The sequence below is a fragment of the Rattus norvegicus genome, chromosome 10 (assembly GCF_036323735.1).
Source record: "Rattus norvegicus strain BN/NHsdMcwi chromosome 10, GRCr8, whole genome shotgun sequence".
Lineage (NCBI taxonomy): Eukaryota > Metazoa > Chordata > Mammalia > Rodentia > Muridae > Rattus > Rattus norvegicus.
The window spans coordinates 102672896-102693046 of NC_086028.1; the positions used below are offsets into that span (position 1 = coordinate 102672896).

A 20151-nucleotide genomic window follows, 5' to 3' on the forward strand; every position below is an offset into this window, starting at 1 on the left:
CTTCTCCCTTTGTGGCTGGGCTGTAGCTCACACCCCAGACAACTCCTTCATGGGCTTCGTGTCTGAGGAGCTCAATGAGACCGAGAAGCAGCTCATCAAAGATGGCAAAGCCAGCAACATGGCAGTGGTGTACGGCAAGGAGGCGAGTATCTGGAAGGTGAGCCCCAGCAAGCCCCACTTCCAGCCATGCCAGGTCCAGTGCAAGCCACATTCACTGCAAAGCCACACTTGCTGAGGGTGGGCCACGCCCACGCCAGTGCCAACGTATTCTCCATACCTGCCGTGCCTACACAGGACAGGCCACAGCCATTCTGCCATAAGCTGTCACTGACACCGTCACCCAAGTGTAGACCACGGCCACACAGATCATATGCACGCCAGCGCTGGGAATACCTACCGCCCCTGGTTCTGGTGCTGATCATATCCACAACCACGAAGGTTCCAGCCACACAGTGACAGGGTTTGCCTAGCCAAGCCCATGCCTCTGCAGTTCACGCCTGAAGCTGCAGGCATGGGTGCAGGATCCCGACCGCAGTTCCCATCTGCCGCACTGCAGTCTAGAGGGTGCACTGTATTATAAGAGGATGCAAATGGTTCCTAGTAGTCCCTAACAAGATGGCGACTGTCCCTCCCTCAACCCCTGCACTGTTCCCAGCAACCTGGACGGTTGCTCTGTGGAGGACTCTGATGAAACCCTTCAGCCCCACCTCTAGGAACTAATAAATGATGTAAACCCCACAGGCAGGCTTAGGGTAGAGTGGAACTTGGGAGGGATGAGAGGCAGGGGTGGGGCTTAGAAATTAGGACGCCACCTTCCAGTTTGGGTCCCCCATCCTGGGAAACTTCTGAGGGTGGTGCCTGCCTCTGGTCACTAACCTGTTCTCTCTGTTCCCTATGCTCCGTGGCGATGAGGCAGCTCCAGGTACGGACCGGAAGCCTCCATGTGCGTGCCTTTGCTTTACCTCAGCAGTGGCTGCCCTGTGGGGTCTCCCTGATGATGTGCCCTTGACTGTAACTCTAGCCCCATGGAGGTACCAGGGGGAGGAGGGGAGGGCGAGGGGACAGCAGGGTCCATGGAGCAGTCTTCCCTGGGTCCCTCCCTGTGAGAATTCCCTGGGTATGACCAAAGACATGACTGAGGGTGGGCGGGACAGAAGACAGACAGAGGGTATGAGGACATGGTTGGGCTGGGGGGTGTGGCTCAGTCTGTAGAGTGCTTGCCTTAGCATGCACGAAGCCCAGGGTTCGGGCCTTAGCACCCATAAGCAGTGTGACTGTGATCTCAGAATTCAGGAGGAAGGGACTGGAGGGTGATGAGTTCAAGGTCATCCCAGGCACACAGCCAGTGTCCTGAGTCAAACCTGTGGCATGGTTGTCTTATTTGAAAATCCCCGTGCCATATTTGGTAGGATTAGATCAGATGTCACAGGATTATAGTGACCGGACAAGATTCTCAGTCTCAGGAAGTGGCCAGGCTGAGGTACATCATCCCTTGGTAACATGGGCTTAGTCTTCACCCCAAGCCTGGCACAGGCTCAGGCTGGCCACAAACATCTGACAGGAGGAGGGTGACCAAGAGGTCTTCTTCCTATAGAGCCCAGTGGCTGTGTCTTTAGCTCATGATCTACCCAGTTTCAAGGGACATCAAAGAGTGGGTTTATTACAAGACATTGGGGCTGCCTCAGGTCTGGGTTCCTGCTGAGGAAGGAGGAGAAGCAAGCGTTGGGCAGTATCTGGTCTAGCACACAGAGGTAATAGCAGAGGCTGGCCTCTGTGCTGTTAACACCAAGTCCTGCCAGGGCTCACAGGGGTTGCCTCCCCTGGGAGGAGGATGGCGGGCTATCCATCGTGCTATCCATTGGGCCTGTTTTATTGATGGGGAAAGTGGGGCCCAGCAGGTTATAGAGCCAGCTCACATGTAGTCAGTGGCCGAGAGCACTTAGCCACAAACCAGCTGAGCCCAGAGCCAGGTTGCTAAACTCCCAACTCTGCACTGCCTTCCCGGCAGAACGGGGGTGGGGTGGGAGGTGGGAGCTGGTGGTGGTGGTGGTGGTGGTGGTGGTGGTGGTGGTGGTGGTGGTGGTGGTGGTGGTGGTATGGCCACAAAGCTTCAGAAGGCCCAAGATCCCTGCTGAGATGTCTGGGAACAGAGAGAAGGCCCAGAGGCCAAACTTGCTGAGGCCACCAGGGTCATCAAGTCAAGCCTGGGAAAGGGCACAGTGGGGAGAAACCTTTACCAACAGAGAGAGGGGGACTGAAATCCGGGCAGATGAAAGTCCATCCAGTTTTGGGGACAGCCTAGATCAAGACACCTCCAAAAAAAAAAAAGCATCTGCCCAGTGTCTGCAATTGGGGCAGGTGCCAGGGGAAACCCTGGGACCTCCATCACCCTTGTCTTGTGCAGAAGCTAGTGTGTCCGGATTTCTCATTCACATGTGCATGCGTGCACGTGTGCATGTGTGTGTGTGCATGTGAAGCAGGCCTGCAAGTCACCTGTCAAGTCTTTGTTTCCCAGAGGCTATGGCTTTGGAGCAGTTTGATTACAGAGCTTACGAGGGACTGAGAGATAGAATATGGGGTTCAGCAGGCTGGGGACAGGCCCCAAAGAAAGTGTGCCTGTACAGCACACAACCCAGTCAGTCAAGTGGCAGTCAAGTGGCAGGCAGAGGACAAATGGTGACATGAACCCGGAGTTATCACAGCCCTCTGAGGGCAACCAAGACTGAGTGACATGGAGGAGCGCAAATGCACACAAATGAGTGTGTGTGTGTGTGTGTGTGAGTGTGTGCGTGAGTGAATGTGTGTATGTGAGTGTATGAATGTTAGTGTGTGTGAATGTGTATGAGTGTGTGTGAGTGTGGGTGTGCATGAGTGTGTGCATGAGTGTGGGTGTGGTGTGTGGAGTGTGTGTGAATGTGTGTGTGAGTATATGTGTGTGTGTGTTTTAGTGTGTGTGTATGTATGTGATTGTATACTGTGAGTGGTGTGTGTGTGAGAGTGTGTATGTGTGTGAGTGTGTGTGACTGAGTATGTATGAATGTGTGTCCTTGTGCAGAGGTCAGAGGACAACTTTCGGGAATCAGATCCATCCTTCTATCCTGTGTGTCCCAGGAATTGAACTCAAGTCAGCAGGGTTAGCTGCAAACACCTTTGCCCACGAGCTCTCTTGCTGGCCCAACGTTGGGAATTCATATTTTAACACCTCCCTGTCTTCTCTGACTTTCACATGCAGTTCTACAGTGAGCAGATATAAGTGACCGATATAAGTGACCACTTTTGTGTTTCATGGGTGACAAAGGACCCTAATCCTGTTTTCATTTCATCCCACTCCAGCCTGCTGTCTTGTACCCAGCACACAGAGTTAGGAATTAGCTAACACTTATCGAGTGGGATTATTGCCCCTGCTTTATTTTCTTTTTGTTTCCTTTTTACATTTACTTATTTACTTTGTGTGAGCTAGAGACCACCCCTGGAAGTCAAAGGACAATATGGGTTCCTGGACTTGAACCCGGGTCAACTGTGGTTGTCAGGCTTGGCGGCAAGTACCTTTACCTGCTGAGCCATCTCGCCAGCCCTCCCTCACCTGTGCTCCTGAAGGGCATTTTTGCTGTGCATAGAATCCCATGTCTGCTCCTCAGGGTCATAAAGACATTCTGCTCTGCCCCCATGTTTTTTGTTTCTGCTCACAAACCGGATGTGGGCGGTTTGCCTTTTCTCTCTGCTTGAACTCAGCATGTTTGACTCTGAGCCATCCCCCTGGGATCCCCTTGGCTATGGTTTCTTTTAGACTTAGATGAATTCGTAGGTCTTCTTGAACCTTGTTTAATTGATCACAAACTTGAAAATGTTCACTTGTTACCTCTTTGTGTATTTGCTTCAGGCTAGGTGTGGTCTCAAAACAAAACAAAAACAAAAACAAAAACAAAGCAAAAATAGAGGCTGGAGAGATGGCTCAGTGGTTAAGAGCGCTGACTGCTCTTCCAGAGGTCCTGAGTTCAATTCCCAGCAACTACATGACAGCTCATAGTTGTCTGTAACTCCAGTTCCACCCTCACACAGACACAAGTGCAAGCAAAAACCCCAAGGCACATAAAAAATATAAAGGAATCACACACACACATACACACACACATCACACATACACACACACATATACACACACATACACACATACACATATACACACACATACACACATCACACATACACACACACATACACACATACACACATCACACACACATACACACACATACACACATCACACACACACTCACATACACGCACATACACGCACATACACACACATACACACATACACACATCACACACACATACACACATCACACATCACACATACACACACACATACACACATACACACATCACACACACATACACACACATACACACATCACACACACACACTCACATACACGCACATACACGCACATACACACACATACACACATCACACACACATACACGCACATACACGCAAATACACACACATACACACATCACACACACATACACACACATACACACATCACACACACATACACACACATACACACATACACACATCACACACACATACACACATACACACATCACACACACACATACACACATCACACATACACACACACATACACACATACACACATCACACACACACATACACACACATACACACATCACACACACACTCACATACACGCACATACACACACATACACACACATACACACATCACACACACATCACACACACATACACGCAAATACACACACATACACACATTACACACACATACACACACATACACACACATACACACATCACACACACACACACTCACATACACACACACACACACACACTAACAAAAATACACATTTCTTTGGCCCCACTGGACTCCATTCACAGCCAATAAGATCGTTGCTACCTTCTCTCTTCTCTCTCTTATTTACTTTAGTCCTTTTGTTGTTAATTTTTAGACACAACTCACAGTCCTGGCTGTCTTGGAGCTCCCTAAGTGAACTAGGCTGGCCTTGAACTCACAGAGATCCACCTGCCTCTTGGGTCTTGCTGTATAGCCCAAGGGTCCTCGAGCTTCCTATGTAGCGCAGGTCATCCCTGTGGCCATTCTCATTCTCCTGTCTCAGCTTCCAGAGTGTTGGGATTCACAGGTGTGCACCTCGCCCGGCTAAGCACCGACTTTAATAAAAATCCAAAGCTGTCCGTTGCTGATCATGCTTCTGGTGTAGCTAAGAAGAAGTCCTTGTTTATCCCAAAGCCATGGCTTTTCTCTGGCACCTCTGCTGGTCCCGTAACTTTAGTTTTTTCCCTTGAGTCTATGATCCATTTTGAGTTAACACTGCAATATGATGGGTGTGCGGATTCACGCTCCTGCAATTCTGCCTTGCCCCACAGGGTCCTGGGCTCGGACGCTCTCTCCCTTTCTTTGCCTGTGGATGACAAATGCATGCCCCATACTATTTGTTGAAAAGGCCATTCTTCCTCCTCAGGAACATACTCCCTTTTCTGCAATGAGGACTGTGAGCGTGGGATCCGTCTGGACCCAGATGTCGACACCACACTGTCCCCACCCATCCTGCTGCACATAGACCCGGGGTCAGGCACTCTGTCTGCCGGTGTTGTTTTGTTCATTCTAGGTCCTCAGTATTTCCAAATAAATGGGTTTTAGTCTCACCCTGTCCATTTCCATAGCAAAGCCTTCTGGGTTTTCAGGAGGTTTGTTTGGTTGCCTTGATTTTTTATTTATTTATTTATTTTGTAATGTTCTGGGAAATGAAAAAAAAAATCATAGAAATAATAAGTCAAACCTGATGCCATTTTCTCTCAGCAAGGATTAGATTTGAGTCTTGGCTTGTAGCTGGGGCCCTAACGGTCCCCTTAGTCCATCATAGCAAGTGACACGACTCAGGTCAGAAGCGAGTGTTACCCTGACTCCTTCACTTCCTTCAGCTAACATCCTGTGTCTGCAATCCAGAACTTCCTCCACCTTCTTCCTTCCCTGGGCAAAAGGAAGGGTGCATGGATGAGTGGGTGGAAGGACAGGTGGACTGGGGAACAGACAGACGGATGCATAGAGACATAGATGGATAAGAGGATGGAGAGATGAGCGGGTTGGTGGGTGGGTGAATGGGTGGGAAGATGGATGTGTGGGTAGAAGGATGGATGGATGGATGGATGGATGGATGAATAGATTGATGTGTGGGTAAGTGGGTGGGAAGGTGGAATGTTAAATGGGTTGGTGCACTTATGTGTGGATGATTGGGTAGAAGGATGGATGGACGGACGGATGGACGGATGGATGGACAGAGTGTATGTAGACAGGTGAATGGTCGGCTTGACGGGTGAGTGGGTGGATATGTGAGGGGGTTCCAGAGAAATCCACAGGTCCTCCGGGCATCCAGGTTCACAGACGGATGTAAGGATTGGGTCTCCTTGGCCTTTGGGAAACTCAGTTCCATGGCTAGAACCAACCCAACCCTAAGGCCTCAGGTTTAGTTCAAGCCCCACAACTCACAGGATGGAAAATCTGAGGGCCAGAGAGGAGAGGGACTCCGCCCAAGTCTACATAGCAAGTTAATAATCACCCCAAGATGAGAGAGACCCTGTCCTCTGCTCCCAGAGCAGGGGTGCCTGACCTACCAGCTCTGCCTTCTGAGTGTGAGGGGAGGGTCCATCATCATCTCTCTCTCCTCCTCCTCCTCCCACAGGGCAAGGAGAAGTTCCTGGCCATCCTCAACAAGTACATGGAGATCCACGGTACCGTGTACTATGAGAGCCAGCGGCCACCCGAGGTCCCTGCCTTTGTGAAGAACCATGGCCTTCTGCCACAGCCTGAGTTCCAGCAGCTGCTGCGTAAGGCCAAGGTGAGGCTCTGGCCACTGTCCTATCCCTGCAGGCCACAGTCCTGGATGACAGGCATCTACCAGGCCAGACACTTGGTCCAGAAGGCCGGGATTCTGAGGGCATCCATTAGCCCCCACTAGCTCCTCCTATATGTGTTGGATCTCTGCAGCCATAGCTGCCACACGATGGGCTAACCCCGTGTGGCTCAGCAGAATCTGACTTTTGAGAGCAGAATGCAGTGCTCAACGCAGTGTCCAGCGCCTCTGCCCACTCAGCCGTCCTGCCTGCCCTCTGCTTCCAGCTCTTTATAGGGTTCGGATTCCCCTACGAGGGCCCAGCACCACTGGAGGCCATCGCCAACGGCTGCATCTTCCTACAGTCTCGATTCAGCCCACCCCACAGCTCCCTCAACCACGAGTTCTTCCGGGGCAAGCCCACCTCCAGGGAGGTGAGCAGGAGGGCCCTACTGCAGATCTGGGAGTCTGAGAAGCAGGGTGCCTACAGATCCCAGAAGGGTGGACTAAGCCTTGGGGTGCAAGGAGGAAAGGGACTTAGGTGGGTGCTTGAGCCCAGGCTGAAGCAGCCATCTGTCGGTCCGGGCAGGTGTTCTCCCAGCATCCCTATGCAGAGAACTTCATCGGCAAGCCTCATGTGTGGACCGTGGACTATAACAACTCCGATGAGTTTGAAGCTACCATTAAGGCCATCATGAACACCCAGGTGAGACTCCGACCTGCCATACTGTGGGTCACCCAGGTGAGACTCTGACCCCGTCATACTGTGGGTCATCCAGGTGATACTCTGACCCCATCATACCGTGGGTCACCCAGGTGAGACTCTGACCCCGTCATACCATGGGTCACTCAGGTGGGACTCTGACATGTTATACCGTGGGTCACCCAGGTGAGACTCTGACCCTGCCACACTGTGGGTCTTGCCTATATTTAGAAGAGGAAACTTCCTAGAGAACCCACTCAGTCATGTAAGGCTGGCTTGGAAAGGCATCAACCCACATGAACTAGAAAGGGACTTGTGGGTCCCCACTTCCCAGCTTGGGGTATGGGTATGGGAAGGGGATGCCTCTCTTCAGGGAGCAACCCATACTCCCTGATCTGGCTGCTATGAGTCAGAAATAAATTACTAAGCACCTTAGAGGGCCAGGCCCTAAGGGCACTCTTGGCACGGGTTTGGCACTAAGAAGGTGTGCCAGGGTGAACCCCACCACAGGTGGGTAGGACCGCAGCCTTCAAGTGTCTCTCGGTAACTAATTGCACACAGCTGTTCTGGGGACGCTGGCTGGCTTGTAAGTTTTAGCTCAGCAAGCCTGGCTGGGGCCGCAGCGCTGGTCCAGGAACTGCCTATTGCATACCAAGAGCAGAGCACCAGACTCCTTAGTGAGCATGGGGGGGCCTGGTGTATGCCTGAGAGATGAAGGTAAGGGGACCCTCTACCTGAGCTTCAGACCCCCTTATAGCTCCTGGTCAGCACTTTATTCCAAGAAAACTTCTCTTGGGTTTTTAAAAAAGTGTTGATTTTATTGTTTCTATTTCTAGGTGTGTGTGTGTGTGTGTGTGTGTGTGTGTGCGCGCGCGCGCGCGCGCGCGCGCTCAGAGGCCAGAAGAGGGTGTCAGACCCCCTGGAGCTAGAGTTAGAGGCAGTTGTCAGCCACCAATGTGGGTGCTGTGAACCAAATGCAGGTTTTCTGCAAGAGCGTCACTTCTTAAAACGTTTCGTGTCTTTTTATTTCTCTGTGAATGTTTTGCCTGCGTGTATGTCTGGGCATCAAGTATGTGTCTGTTGCAGTCGTGAGCCCCCTGAAAGACTAGCCAGTGCTTTTAACCACTGAGCCATCTCTCCACCTTCCCTGAGAGAACTTATTCCATAATGTGGGGCTGTGTGTCTGAGGATGGCCCCCTTCCCCTGTCTGTCTCGGTGGGAGCACTTGGCAGAGGGGAGCAGGTCAGGTAAAGGACAGGAAGCAGTGAGAGTGTCTGTGCTCTCTGAGACTCTCCTCATCCCCACTCCCTCCCCTCACCCAGCCCATCAGGTGACTGTGGGAGGACCCAGCATAGAAGTCACTTCTGCTGGTGACTCCTGGTGGTGGGCAGTGTCTATAGAAGGGAATGTATTATTTATTTACCCCTTGGGTCTAGGCTTTTTTTAAAAATATGAACATATGTTCAATTTTGTTAGTTAAGAGAGAGAGAGAGAGAGAGAGAGAGAGAGAGAGAGAGAGAGCACAAAGATCAAAGAACCGGTAGATGAAAGACAGCTAGATGCCTCAACCTTCATCTTCCCGTGTAGCCAGAGGGACTCCAGTATCAGTCTCACTTTCTTGGGATGCTAAGGCAGGAGGGTTGGGAATTCCCGGCCACCCTGGGCTACACACAGTGAGACTGTCTCAAGAAAACCAAACCAAACCATCAGGTGAACTGAGATAGCATTACAGGGTGGAGCTTACAGGAGAGACAGACAGACAGACAGACAGACAGACACAGACACAGACACACACACACACACACACACACACACACACACACACACACACACACTGTTTCCTGTAGCTCTGGAGTCTGCATTTCAAACAGGCACCCTGGGTAACTCTAGCTGTCCTGTTTCAGGAAATAGGTTTAGTAGCAGCTGGCTAGGTCCCAAGGGTATGTGGCGGCCATGAGGATGGCCGCAAATGGTCGCAAGTGTCGGTCTTTCAGACATCTGCAAGGGAGGAGGAGCCAGGAGGCTGGCCAAGGAAACTGAAGCCTCCCAGGCCAGCACACCCCACCCTGGAGAAAACACAGGGCCTGGGTTGTGGACACATGGACCAGACGGGCTCATTCCTGAAGGAAGGACAGGAGGTGACTGACATGGTTCCTCTGTGTGAGCCCCCACAGCACCCACTTTCTGCAGGACTAGTGCTTGTCCCTGTCAGACAGATGACAGCGCCCCTGCAGTTTATCCCAGTGGACTGGTCTCCAGCTGCAGCTCTAGGCAGAAGCTTCCAGCAGGCAGACTGAATTGGCTGAGGGTGCCCCTCACACACCTTTGCCGTGCTTACGGGAGCTTGTTTGCCAGCCCTGTAGAGCGGAGGAACCTCATGTGGAGGGAAATCTCTCTCCCTAGGCTGGTTGTTTAAAACCCCGTTTCCAAACCTTTCCCACAAGCCCCCAGAGGCATCTGAGGCCACCAGCTCAGAACGCAGAGCGGGCTGGAACAGGAGGACTGTAGGAAGTGTAGGTCTGAGAAGGTAGCGCCCGTTGGGTGGAGCCACAAGGCAGCTGGATGTGGCCTCAGGAGGAGGAAACAGTGATACGTTGCCCTAGAGTCAGAGATGGCAGGACCTGGGTCAAAGAGCAGTGACTGTCTGTCTTGGGGTCGCTTGGATATTGTTGACACAAAACACGACTCTTACCTCAAAGAGATTGTTTATTCCAGAACCAAATATGAGTGACCTCGGCCCAAGAACACAGATTCGTTACCCCAAAGGCCGTGTTCCCCGGTGGTAACAGTATAGAAGCTTCTATAATAACACGGAAAATCACGGATCAACACACTTCAGGTGGACAGGTCCTCGAAATGCAGGGGCCTGAGCGCTGGCTGGTGCTATTCTTACTTTTGGGGTTGTTGGGGATTAAGGGTCTGTCTTGAGGTATGCAATCTAAGAACTTTCGTGTCATAGTCACAAGGATGTTAGGTCAGACACCGGCAGGTGATGAGTGACTTCCAGGAGGACAAAAGATAGCTCAAGGTGGTCTGACTGCATCCACATCCCAGCTCTCCATATAGAAAAAGTTCTCCAAAAAGCAGAGGTTAATCAGCCTGGTAGGATCTTGAATGTACTTGTGGCGTTTTTCCTTCTGGGAGCTTTGCAGTGTCAGAAGTGGACCTTAGTTACCCCTAGGAGGCAGAGCCTAGCATGGTCTAGTGGTTCTGATGTCACCATTAGGAAGGACACAGGGCGAAGCTCTCCAGTTTCACCACTGATGGTTGACACAGTCAGCAGGAAATGGCACCGTTAGGAGCCAGGCTGGTTGAGCACAGAGATGGGGACCTTCAGGGTGTAGCAGGCCCAGACTGCCATACCTTTCCTCTGATTCCAGCTGTGTCAGTCCAGTGGCTGGACACTGCTGTTTCTGCCCTTCTGGGCTGGGTGTTCTCCAAGGTGGCTCTGCACTGGGCCTGAGGAGGCTGATGGAGCAGCCAGGGCTGAGCAGCAGGAAGTAAGGAGGTGGCAGGCACCCGCTGACCTCCTCATTTCCTATGTTATGTTAGCTTCTTTATCAATTGTGCACGCGTGTGTATACGTGTGTGTGTGTGTGTAGGTGTGGATGTATATGTGTAGGTGTGGATGTGTGTGTGTGTAGGTGTGGATGTGTGCGTGTGCGTGTGTGTGTATACATGTGTGTATGTATACATGTGTGTATGTGGTACATGTGTGCATACATGTGTGTGTGTGTAGGTGTGGATGTGTGTGTGCTTGTGTGTGTGTGTGTATACATGTGTGTGTATGTGTGGGTATGGGTGTGTGTCTGTTTCCACGTACATGTGCACAAGTGCTTGCATGTGTGTTGTGCTTATTTTATATGTTGTGTTTATTATGTGTATGTTGTATGTGTTATACACATCTGTATAGTATATGTTGTGTATTTTGTGCATCCCATGTATATGTTATATGGGTTTTGGGTTTTATGCATGGTAGGGATACATTGTATGTGTGTCTGCATGTATGTGTACATGCAGCTGTGTATGTGAAGGTTCAAGGTCAACATCAAGCATCTTTCCTTTTTTTTTTTCCCCGCTTTGTAGAGCAGGCTGGCCTCAAACTTAGAGATCCGCCTGCTTCTGCCTCCTGAGAGCTGGAATTAAGGGCGTGCACCACCACACTTGGCCATCTTTCCTCTCTTAATCTCCACCCTCATTTTTTAAAAAATAAAATCACTTTTATACTTACTTCTTTATATATTTAGTTTGTGTGTGTGTGAGTGTGTGTATGTGTATGTGTGTGTGAGTGTGTGTGTGTGTGTGTGTGTGTGTGTGTGTTACCTGCATATCTGTGTATTGCATGCACACCGAGTACCTGCAGAAGTCAGAGGAGTGGGTTTGGCTTCTCCAGAATTGTAGTTAGGGATGGTTGTGAGCCATCATGCGGGTGCTGGGAGTCTAACCCGGGTCGTATGCAACAACAATAAATGTTCTTGGCCACTGAGCCGTCACTCCAGCCCCCACCTTCATTTTTTGGATCACGGTCTCATTGAACCTGAGGCTCACCCATGTGGCCAGGCTGGCCAGTGAGCTCCTGGGACCCCTGTTTCTTGCTCCACACAAAAGCTGGATTTAGAGGAGTCGGCCACCATGCTGGGCTTTCTGCTGGCTCTCTGTGCCCTAGCTATTCCTCCCATCCACTTGGACCAGGTTGTAGTGTGGGTTCCAGATGTTTGCACAGAATCTGCAAAGCCTTTCTTTAGGGATGTGCATCTTATGTGCCTGGGCAGGACGTGTGACAAGATTCATCTTGTTCTATCCGACCGTGATGTGCGACTGCCCCATGCCCCTCTGTATAAATGTGTGCACTCTTGCAGGGTGAGGGTGGGTGCTTCTGCATGCGTGACTGAAAGCACGCAGAAGGGTGCCAAAAGCCACTGAGAACACTTCCACCATCCGAGGATGGGTAGGCTCAGGATGGCTCAGGGTAGGGAACACCTGAGAAGGGACAGAAATTCTGTGCTTTGCTGGAGAGGAATGGGGCAGCAGAGAGAGATGGGACCTGGATTTAAGTAGTGCCTGAGGATGGTGTGGATCCTGAGCCAACACCCCTGAGGGAATCCCAGGGAGCACACAGTGTGAGCTTGTAGCGGGGCCTGGTGGACAATTGGTTGGCCTTCCGGGCAGGGTACCAGCCTGGCCTGGTGCTGAGTTTGGTATGGCCTGTCTGTTCCCCAGGTGGACCCGTATCTGCCCTATGAGTACACCTGTGTGGGGATGCTGGAACGGATCAACGCCTACATCCAACACCAGGTAGGTCACCCCATGTCCCCTGTCCCAGGGGCTTGGGGCTGTCTCTCTAAAGCCTTCACTTAAGACTTGCTGGTACAGCATGCTACAGGCAAGCCGTCCTTTCAGCTTTTACCGGACAGTGGGGTTGGGACCTGGGGTCTAACAAATCATGGGTATGAGTGCTAATCCTACCTCACGGATCTGGAAAACACAGAAGCTAGTTCTCGAAAACTTGTTTCTGGGTTTGATTACTGAGCTAATAGAACCGACGGTAGCCCCCTGCTCACCACCCCCAAAGGAGTCAGGGAGATAGGGCTAGATAGAGGTCTGCCCAGAAAATGAGGTTGGGGAGCTGCTCTTGTGTAGGCTCAGCTGTGACATACAGCCCCAGTGACAAGCCAAGCAGCAGACAGGCTGTGACAGGTAGCCGGCCATCTTCTCAGCCCACTCAGAATGCACAGAAGAAGTCAGTGAAGCACAGGTCAGCAGACCTGCCTCCTGGGGTCCTCCAGGGGGTCCAGCTCAGACCCCATGATCTGAGCTGCCTCAAGCTGCAGGTGCTCTGGGCTGTGTTCTGTCAGACTCTAGGTGTGAGAGGAAGCTAGAAGAAGATGCTCTAGGGCCTGGGGCCCTGGGGACAACGGCTGTGACTGTAAGGAGCTGTGTATGTCTTTGAATCAGCCGCAGGGATGAGCATTAGAACACGGAGACCGTTTCTGAGCTGTTCCTCTGTGGATGGGAATCTGAGGCCCAGAAAGACCCAGGGGGGGTCAAAAAGTAAGGGGCTCAAGGCCAGAGCCACAAAACTAGGGCTCCCCACTCACACCCTCTCACCACAAAAGTGGGTGTCCTCAAAGTTCACAGAAACACTACTTGCCAGGACCTAGGGTCCCTGAGCAGGGCTCATGTTTAAGTCCTGAGTCTGACCCCAGAGGTGAGGTTGTGCAGGGCAGACAGCTTCCAAATAAGCAAATTCAAAGCTTGCCTCTGCCATTCAGTCCTGAGGCCCTGGCATAGGCCCTGGAATCAGCCTCTACTCTTTGTACAATAATTAGCATCCGTCCATTCTATGGGCCACTTGGTATTATGGGATAATGTCTGAGGCCTTGTGGCATTCAGAAAGTGCCCAGTAGTGGCTCTCCCTAAAATTGTAGTGCCGGGCACTCTAGAGAAAACCCGTTCCCATCCCTAACGCCTCTCTTTTCTTGACAGGACTTCTGTGGGGGTCCCAGCCCTGTTCCACTGGGGTCCAACACTGCCCAGAGTCTCTTTGTCTTAGCCCCTAATGCAACTCATCTCGAGTGGGCCCAGAACATCAGCTCCGTTCCGGGAGCCTGGCCCCCTCCCCACTCTCTGCGGGCCTGGCTGGCAGCCCCTGGAAGGGCCTGCACGGACGCCTGCCTGGACCACGGACTAGTGTGCGAGCCTTCATTCTTCCCTTTCCTCAACAGCCAAGATGCGTTCCTCAGGTGAGTCAGCCCCTGCCTGTGTCCCCTCCTTCCCCACTGCCTGGCTTCCCGGTACCTGTGGGTTTGAAGCGTTTAAATCAGCCCAGAAAAATCTGTAAGGGAACATCCCTCTGGCTTTGCCTTCTTCTACCTCTTGTGGCTGCTGCCCAGCCTGTGTGAGCATCTCTCCAGTCGGGTTACCAAAACTACAGCCCCACCAGGTGCATAGCTTCTCTGAGCTATGGCTTCAAAACTGTGCCTGTCCTCCTGGTCCAGGGAGTGGGGGTGAGCCATGCCACGCTGGGGACAGCTGTCGCCCTGCTCACCAAAGAGTGATGATGCTGATGTCACCTCTGCAGGCTGCAGGTGCCCTGTGACAGCACAGAGTGGGAGATGCATCACTTGTACCCCGCCTTTGCCCAGCCGGGCCAAGAGTGCTACCTACAGAAAGAGCCGCTGCTCTTCAGCTGTGCAGGCGCCAGCACCAAGTACCAGAGGCTCTGTCCCTGCCGTGACTTCCGCAAGGGCCAGGTGGCCTTGTGCCAGGGCTGCCTGTGAGGCCAGAGACACCCTGCCCAGAACCTGCCCACCGCGGTTGGCAAGCACCAGCACTTTCTGAGCTCTAGCCAGACACTGCGTGTCTCTTGGCTGCAGCTTCCTCCCCGGCCAAGGGGGGGAAGAGGAAGCTGAAGAGACAGCAGCTCCGAGCCTGCAGCTCCTTCCTAGGGGCCTCCTTGCCTCTCCATAGGACCTGAGGCCAAGCAGTTGGGCTGACCACGTGTCCGGTGTGCCCAGGATGGAGGCTCTTGGCTTTCTGTGATCTGGACCTGCTGGAGACACGGCCTTGGCCATTCTTGGGCCTAGCATAGGCCTTCTGATCCACGAGGCTGGAAACATGGCCATGCTGCCCCCTAGTTCACCAGAGGGGTCAAGGGAAAGGGACCAGGCCACATCCACACTTGCTGTGAGGGCCACACGTGAGGCAGCAACTCATGCAGGGCCAGTATGGCCTCCCCAGTTGTTGGGGGTCAACAAAGAGACTGAGAGCTCAGGGAGGCCAGGGGAGGGGCTCTGCCCTCCTCCAAGTCCACCTCCCTGTTGCTCAATCCTGCTTCCTCCAGCAGACTTCCCGCTGGGTCTCTTCTGACACCCAGTTCTGGCATGACCTGGGACTGGTCCACAGTCTTCGTCTCTGCCCCTCTGGTGGCCACCTCCACCCTAGCTTCTGACAACAGGTCCCAGACCCCACCAAGGCATCCTCTGCAGACTCTCACACCACTCCCAGCCCTCAGGCATCTCATGCCGGCCAGGCTGGGATGAAGTTTCACCCACGGTACACTAGGCTGGTTCCGATACACAGGTCCACCAGACGTCCCTTGGCTCCCACCCATCTAGGGCCCATACTTGTTCCTCCCTCCTGTTTCCTCCAGGCCCTGGCCACTTCAGTACACTCAGACTTCAGTACCCATCTCTGTGTGGCATGCCCACCTCCAGTCCAGGGTAACTTCCCTCTCCCACCCCCAGGGCCAGCCAGGCTCCCAGGAACACTGCCATCGCTCATATACGGTCCTCTCCCGGGCCACCTGGGCCCAGACAGTTGTAGGAAGGGACCGTCCTGCATGGGACTTGTTGATGCCCCCTGGCCTGGTTGGCCCCTGTGGCAGCAGAACCCACAGCAGCAAGAGACCAGTGGTTCCGAGGATCTGACTGTCGGAGGAAAGCAATAGAGACACTCTTCTCTCTTTTTTTTAAAGATTTATTTCTTGAAATAAATATTTTATTGGGATGTGAAATGAAGAAATTGGTGTTGTTGTTCTTTTGCTTTTTGTGTTTTTGGTTTGTTTTTTTTTTCTTCTCCTAGAACCCCCCAGGGTTCATCCACCATTGAGGGGACTGGCTAAGGTCCCCACATGCTGCCCTGCATTGACGAAACATGACACTAGGGGCTAGAAGATGAGGTACTGCCTCTACCCAGAAGCCCTCACAGCTCTGAGACCACAGCCTCCTCCTGTTAGTGCCGCTTTGCCCTACCCACCTGCCGATGTAAGGTGTGAATGAAGCCAGAGAGCATCGACCCACTGGGGAAGAGCTGAGGTCACCTGCCAGAGACGTGCTGGTGCTTCAGGGTTCACTGTGTGTGTTTGCTCTGGGCTGCGACCGTGATGTCGTGTATGCTGCTCCCTTGCTCCAGATGAGCAGACAGAGGCACAGAGAGTGACATCCCAGGTCACAGGGCTCGTGACCTCAGGACCTTTTCAAAGCTGCCTCGAGGACCCGGGTCTGGGGTTTTTATACGTGGCCCAGATACACGGAAACATTGGACAGTCAGGGACCTTCCTCCAGTCAGGGATTCCACACAGGGGTGGTTTTATTCCCTGCAACTGTCTACCCATGTCACATCCTGAGTTGGGAGGATGGCCGTGAGGCAGCCAGGAGATAGAGTCAGAGAATGCAGAGGTTCTGTAGGTCAGCTTCCTGTAACTCATAAGAAACCCCTACCTCACCCTGACCTCTGACCCATACACAGAGAAAGGTCTGACCCATGACACCAGCAACACAAGGTGAACCAGCCCTGCTCTAGGCCAGTGGGTCTCACATGGGGATGTCTTGGTCCTCACCATCCCAGCTTCTAAAGCTCAGCCACCCTGAGTCTAACAGGTCTCAGGGGCAAGAGGCCCTTGAGTCTTTGATGTCCGCCGCTGCTGCCACCCTGGGCCTGAGCTTTGAGAACGACTGGTGTAGACCAAGTGGGTACAGGAGGTGTTTCCAATATGGTAATGATTATCCTACTCATGTACTAATTTTATATATAATTTTTTTCAGATGGGGGTCATACGTAGCCCAGGCTAGCTCCAAACTCCCTATGTAGCAAAGGATGGACCATGGAGCTCTGACTCTTTTCGCCTTCACCTCCTGATGGGATTACAGGTGTGTAACCACACCGCTCTGAGTTTTATTCAGTGCCAGGGGATCAAACCTAGGGGTTCACGTGTGCCAGGCAAGCATTCCACTCACAGAGCCACCTCCCCAGCCCAGACAGAGTCTCCCATGGGTTCACGGGGGTGGTTGTAAGATTTGGAGGGATTTTGCAAGTCATTTATTAGAAGAGCAGCATCTCACACTGGCCACGGAGGGCACAGTAAAGCACGGAAGGTCGATTCGCTTTGGCCCCTCCCAATCCAGGCCCAGGGCCAGCCTTACTGGAGCCCATATGGGTAGGAAGTCAAGTGTCACTGGCCCATGTGTTCATCCCAGCCTTTGACAGCACTGTGAGCGCTCAGGGCTGAGCCCCGCCTCTCGCTTGTCTGGCTCAGGGAAATAATTAATAATAATGAATGAAAAACTGAATTTATTGGGAACCGTTTACTACAAAAGGCCTCGGGGCACACTGCACTCCAGTGTAATTAGAAGTAACGTCAATTTTAAGCTTTGGTTTGGAACGGAAGCCAGCCCTGCTGCCCAGCGTCCCCTCTGGCCTGCCCCTCTGCCTCCAGTGCTATGGGGGAGGGGGGAGCCTGGGACTGTGGAGGAGGCCTGCCCTGGAGGGGTCAGGAAGGATCTGGTGGAGAGTCCCAAGGTCAGAATGCCACAGCTGAGATGCCACAGCTGTGCCCACAACAGGAAACGGGAAAGGCTGGAGTCAGGGGCCACCCTCGTGACGCACCAAGATGCCTTCTCAGCCTGTCAAACTCAGACCCTGAGCTTGGCCCTTGAGGAACAGAGTGGTGGCTACTGCTGGCTTCGTCCTCAGCTTGTGAGAGCCCGGTGTAAACAAACACAAGTGGAAAGGTGTGTGGATGGCTGTGAAGGGCACCGGAGAGGGTCCAGGCCCAAAGTTACTGCACTCTGAGGGTCGCTCGTCGGGGGAGGATTAGATGGCAGGTTATCCTGTAGGGGCAGAGAAAACCACAGAGGTATCCAGATAACACGGGCACATGCTCGAAACTCCAGATCCTGTCTCTGACTCCTGAGTCTCTGAAAACGGAAGTCTGTATTAGGGTGACTTGGGGGGGACTCATGACTGGGGCTAGATGAGTATTTTCACCTCAGAGAGCAAACCCTGCTGTCTCCACAGGGGGCAGGCTGATTGATTAGCTATCAGCCTGGGCTACAAACTCCAGCCTCTGTTTCCCTGTCCATCAGCCCCTCCAGGCCCATAAGATGACGTAAGAACCCCCTTTGGGGACTGGAAAGATGGCTCAGTGGCTAACAGCCCTGCTCTTAAAGAATGCCCAAGTTCAATTCCCAGCACCCACATCGGGCTGCTTACAACTGCCCTATAACTCCAGCTCCAGGAGATCTGTCCTCTTCTAGTCTCCGCGGGTACCCATATTTACTAGCACATACTCACACAGAGAAACATAACTTAAAATAAAATGTATATTTAAGAAAAGAATCGGGAGTTGGGGATTTAGCTCAGTGGTAGAGCGCTTGCCTAGCAAGCGCAAGGCCCTGGGTTCGGTCCCCAGCTCCGAAAAAAAAGAAAAAAAAAGAAAGAAAGAAAGAAAGAAAGAAAGAAAGAAAGAAAGAAAGAAAGAGAATCCTAGCTGGGCTTGGTGGTGCACACCTTTAATCCCAGCACTTGGGAAGCAGAGGCAGACAGATCTCTGAGTGTCGAGGCCAGCCTTGTCTACACAGTGAGTTCCAGGACAGCATAGTAAGAATGTGTCTCTTGAATAAGTCTGGGAGCCAGCAAGTAAGGGCTGGGTGGAAGGCAGCCTGGAGGGACAGGAAATAAGAGATCACATTCTCAAGGCATGTCTAAACTCTAGAGATCCCAAAATTTCCATTTCATTCTAATAATCGACACCAAACTGGAGCCATGATAGGGTGTGGCGACCCTTGCCTGTAATCCCATCTCTGAGCACTTAGAGGTAGGAGGAACGGGAGTTCAGGATTATCCTCGGCTACACGGCAAGTTGGAAGCCAGCCTGGACGACGTGAGGATCTGCAAAAGACCAAAATGGACACAGCCCAGAGGGAATGGCGTCAGCTTTGATTCTGGAAACTTCCAAACAGCTGTCTTGGCCCTTGAAGCGCTGTTTCCGTCTGCCCGTTCATTCATCCATTCATCAATTAAAAAGCAATTTCTGAGCACACAGCCCAGCTGGCCCTGTGTCGAAGTCGGAGAAGAGTTCTCAGTCTCTCCGCCCCCGGAGCAGAGCGGGGGTGGGGGCTGGGGAGGGATGACGTATCCAGTCATGATGGAAATATTAACTTCCTGTTTTAATTATTCAGTAGAAATTAATGGAAATATAACAGGAATCTCTGATGTAGGGTGAATAGTCGGTAGTGGGGCAAGAAGGAGCAGAAAGCCAGGCCCGGGCCCCCAACTCAGTCCGGCCAGCATGGGGTATTTCCAGGACAAGAGATGGAAGGGCACCAGCTCCCTCAGTCAGCAGGGGCTGGAGGGAGGGAGCAAGGATTGAAGAAAAAAGGGACAACCAGACAACACTAGAACATGACTCGAGCAAATGCCGAAGGGATTTAATTTTCTTCCAGTCTGCTTTTATATCGTTCTAGGTACATTTGAAGAATAGGGCCATGTCTACGGTATGAACAAAGTAGTCAAGGGACAAACAAAGCATACGCAAAGGTCCCATGGTATTCAGGGACGTATCAAGACGATCGAGAGCCTGAGCCTACATCCTCGTCCTAGCCCGATGTCAAATTCTTGCCAATATCCCTGAAAGCGGCACCAAGAACTCCACACGTCAGTCTGTATCACTGTGGATCTGCAGTCGGGAGGAGGTTGGGATGTCGGAGAGCAGAGCAGAGCAGACAGCGGAGAGCAGAGAGCAGAAAGGCTCCCCAGGTGGTGTAA

At 52.3% G+C, this 20151-nt stretch overlaps 1 protein-coding gene across 2 annotated transcripts in view; it reads left to right on the top strand.

Annotated features, from left to right (window-relative positions):
- Mgat5b (alpha-1,6-mannosylglycoprotein 6-beta-N-acetylglucosaminyltransferase B) overlaps positions 1–16128 on the top strand; it is a 69465-nt gene extending 53337 nt beyond the window's left edge. Inside the window, exons 12-18 of one of the 2 annotated variants that reach the window (NM_001107068.1) lie at positions 27–157; positions 6753–6908; positions 7190–7336; positions 7492–7608; positions 12826–12900; positions 14092–14348; positions 14687–16122. In NM_001107068.1, the coding sequence (NP_001100538.1) occupies positions 27–157; positions 6753–6908; positions 7190–7336; positions 7492–7608; positions 12826–12900; positions 14092–14348; positions 14687–14885 (1082 nt within the window). In that variant the 3' untranslated portion in view covers positions 14886–16122. Of the gene's footprint in view, positions 1–26; positions 158–6752; positions 6909–7189; positions 7337–7491; positions 7609–12825; positions 12901–14091; positions 14349–14686 lie in introns of both variants that reach the window. The other variant, XM_008768373.4, reaches the window with a different exon arrangement.
- Positions 16129–20151: the final 4023 nt, after the last annotated feature.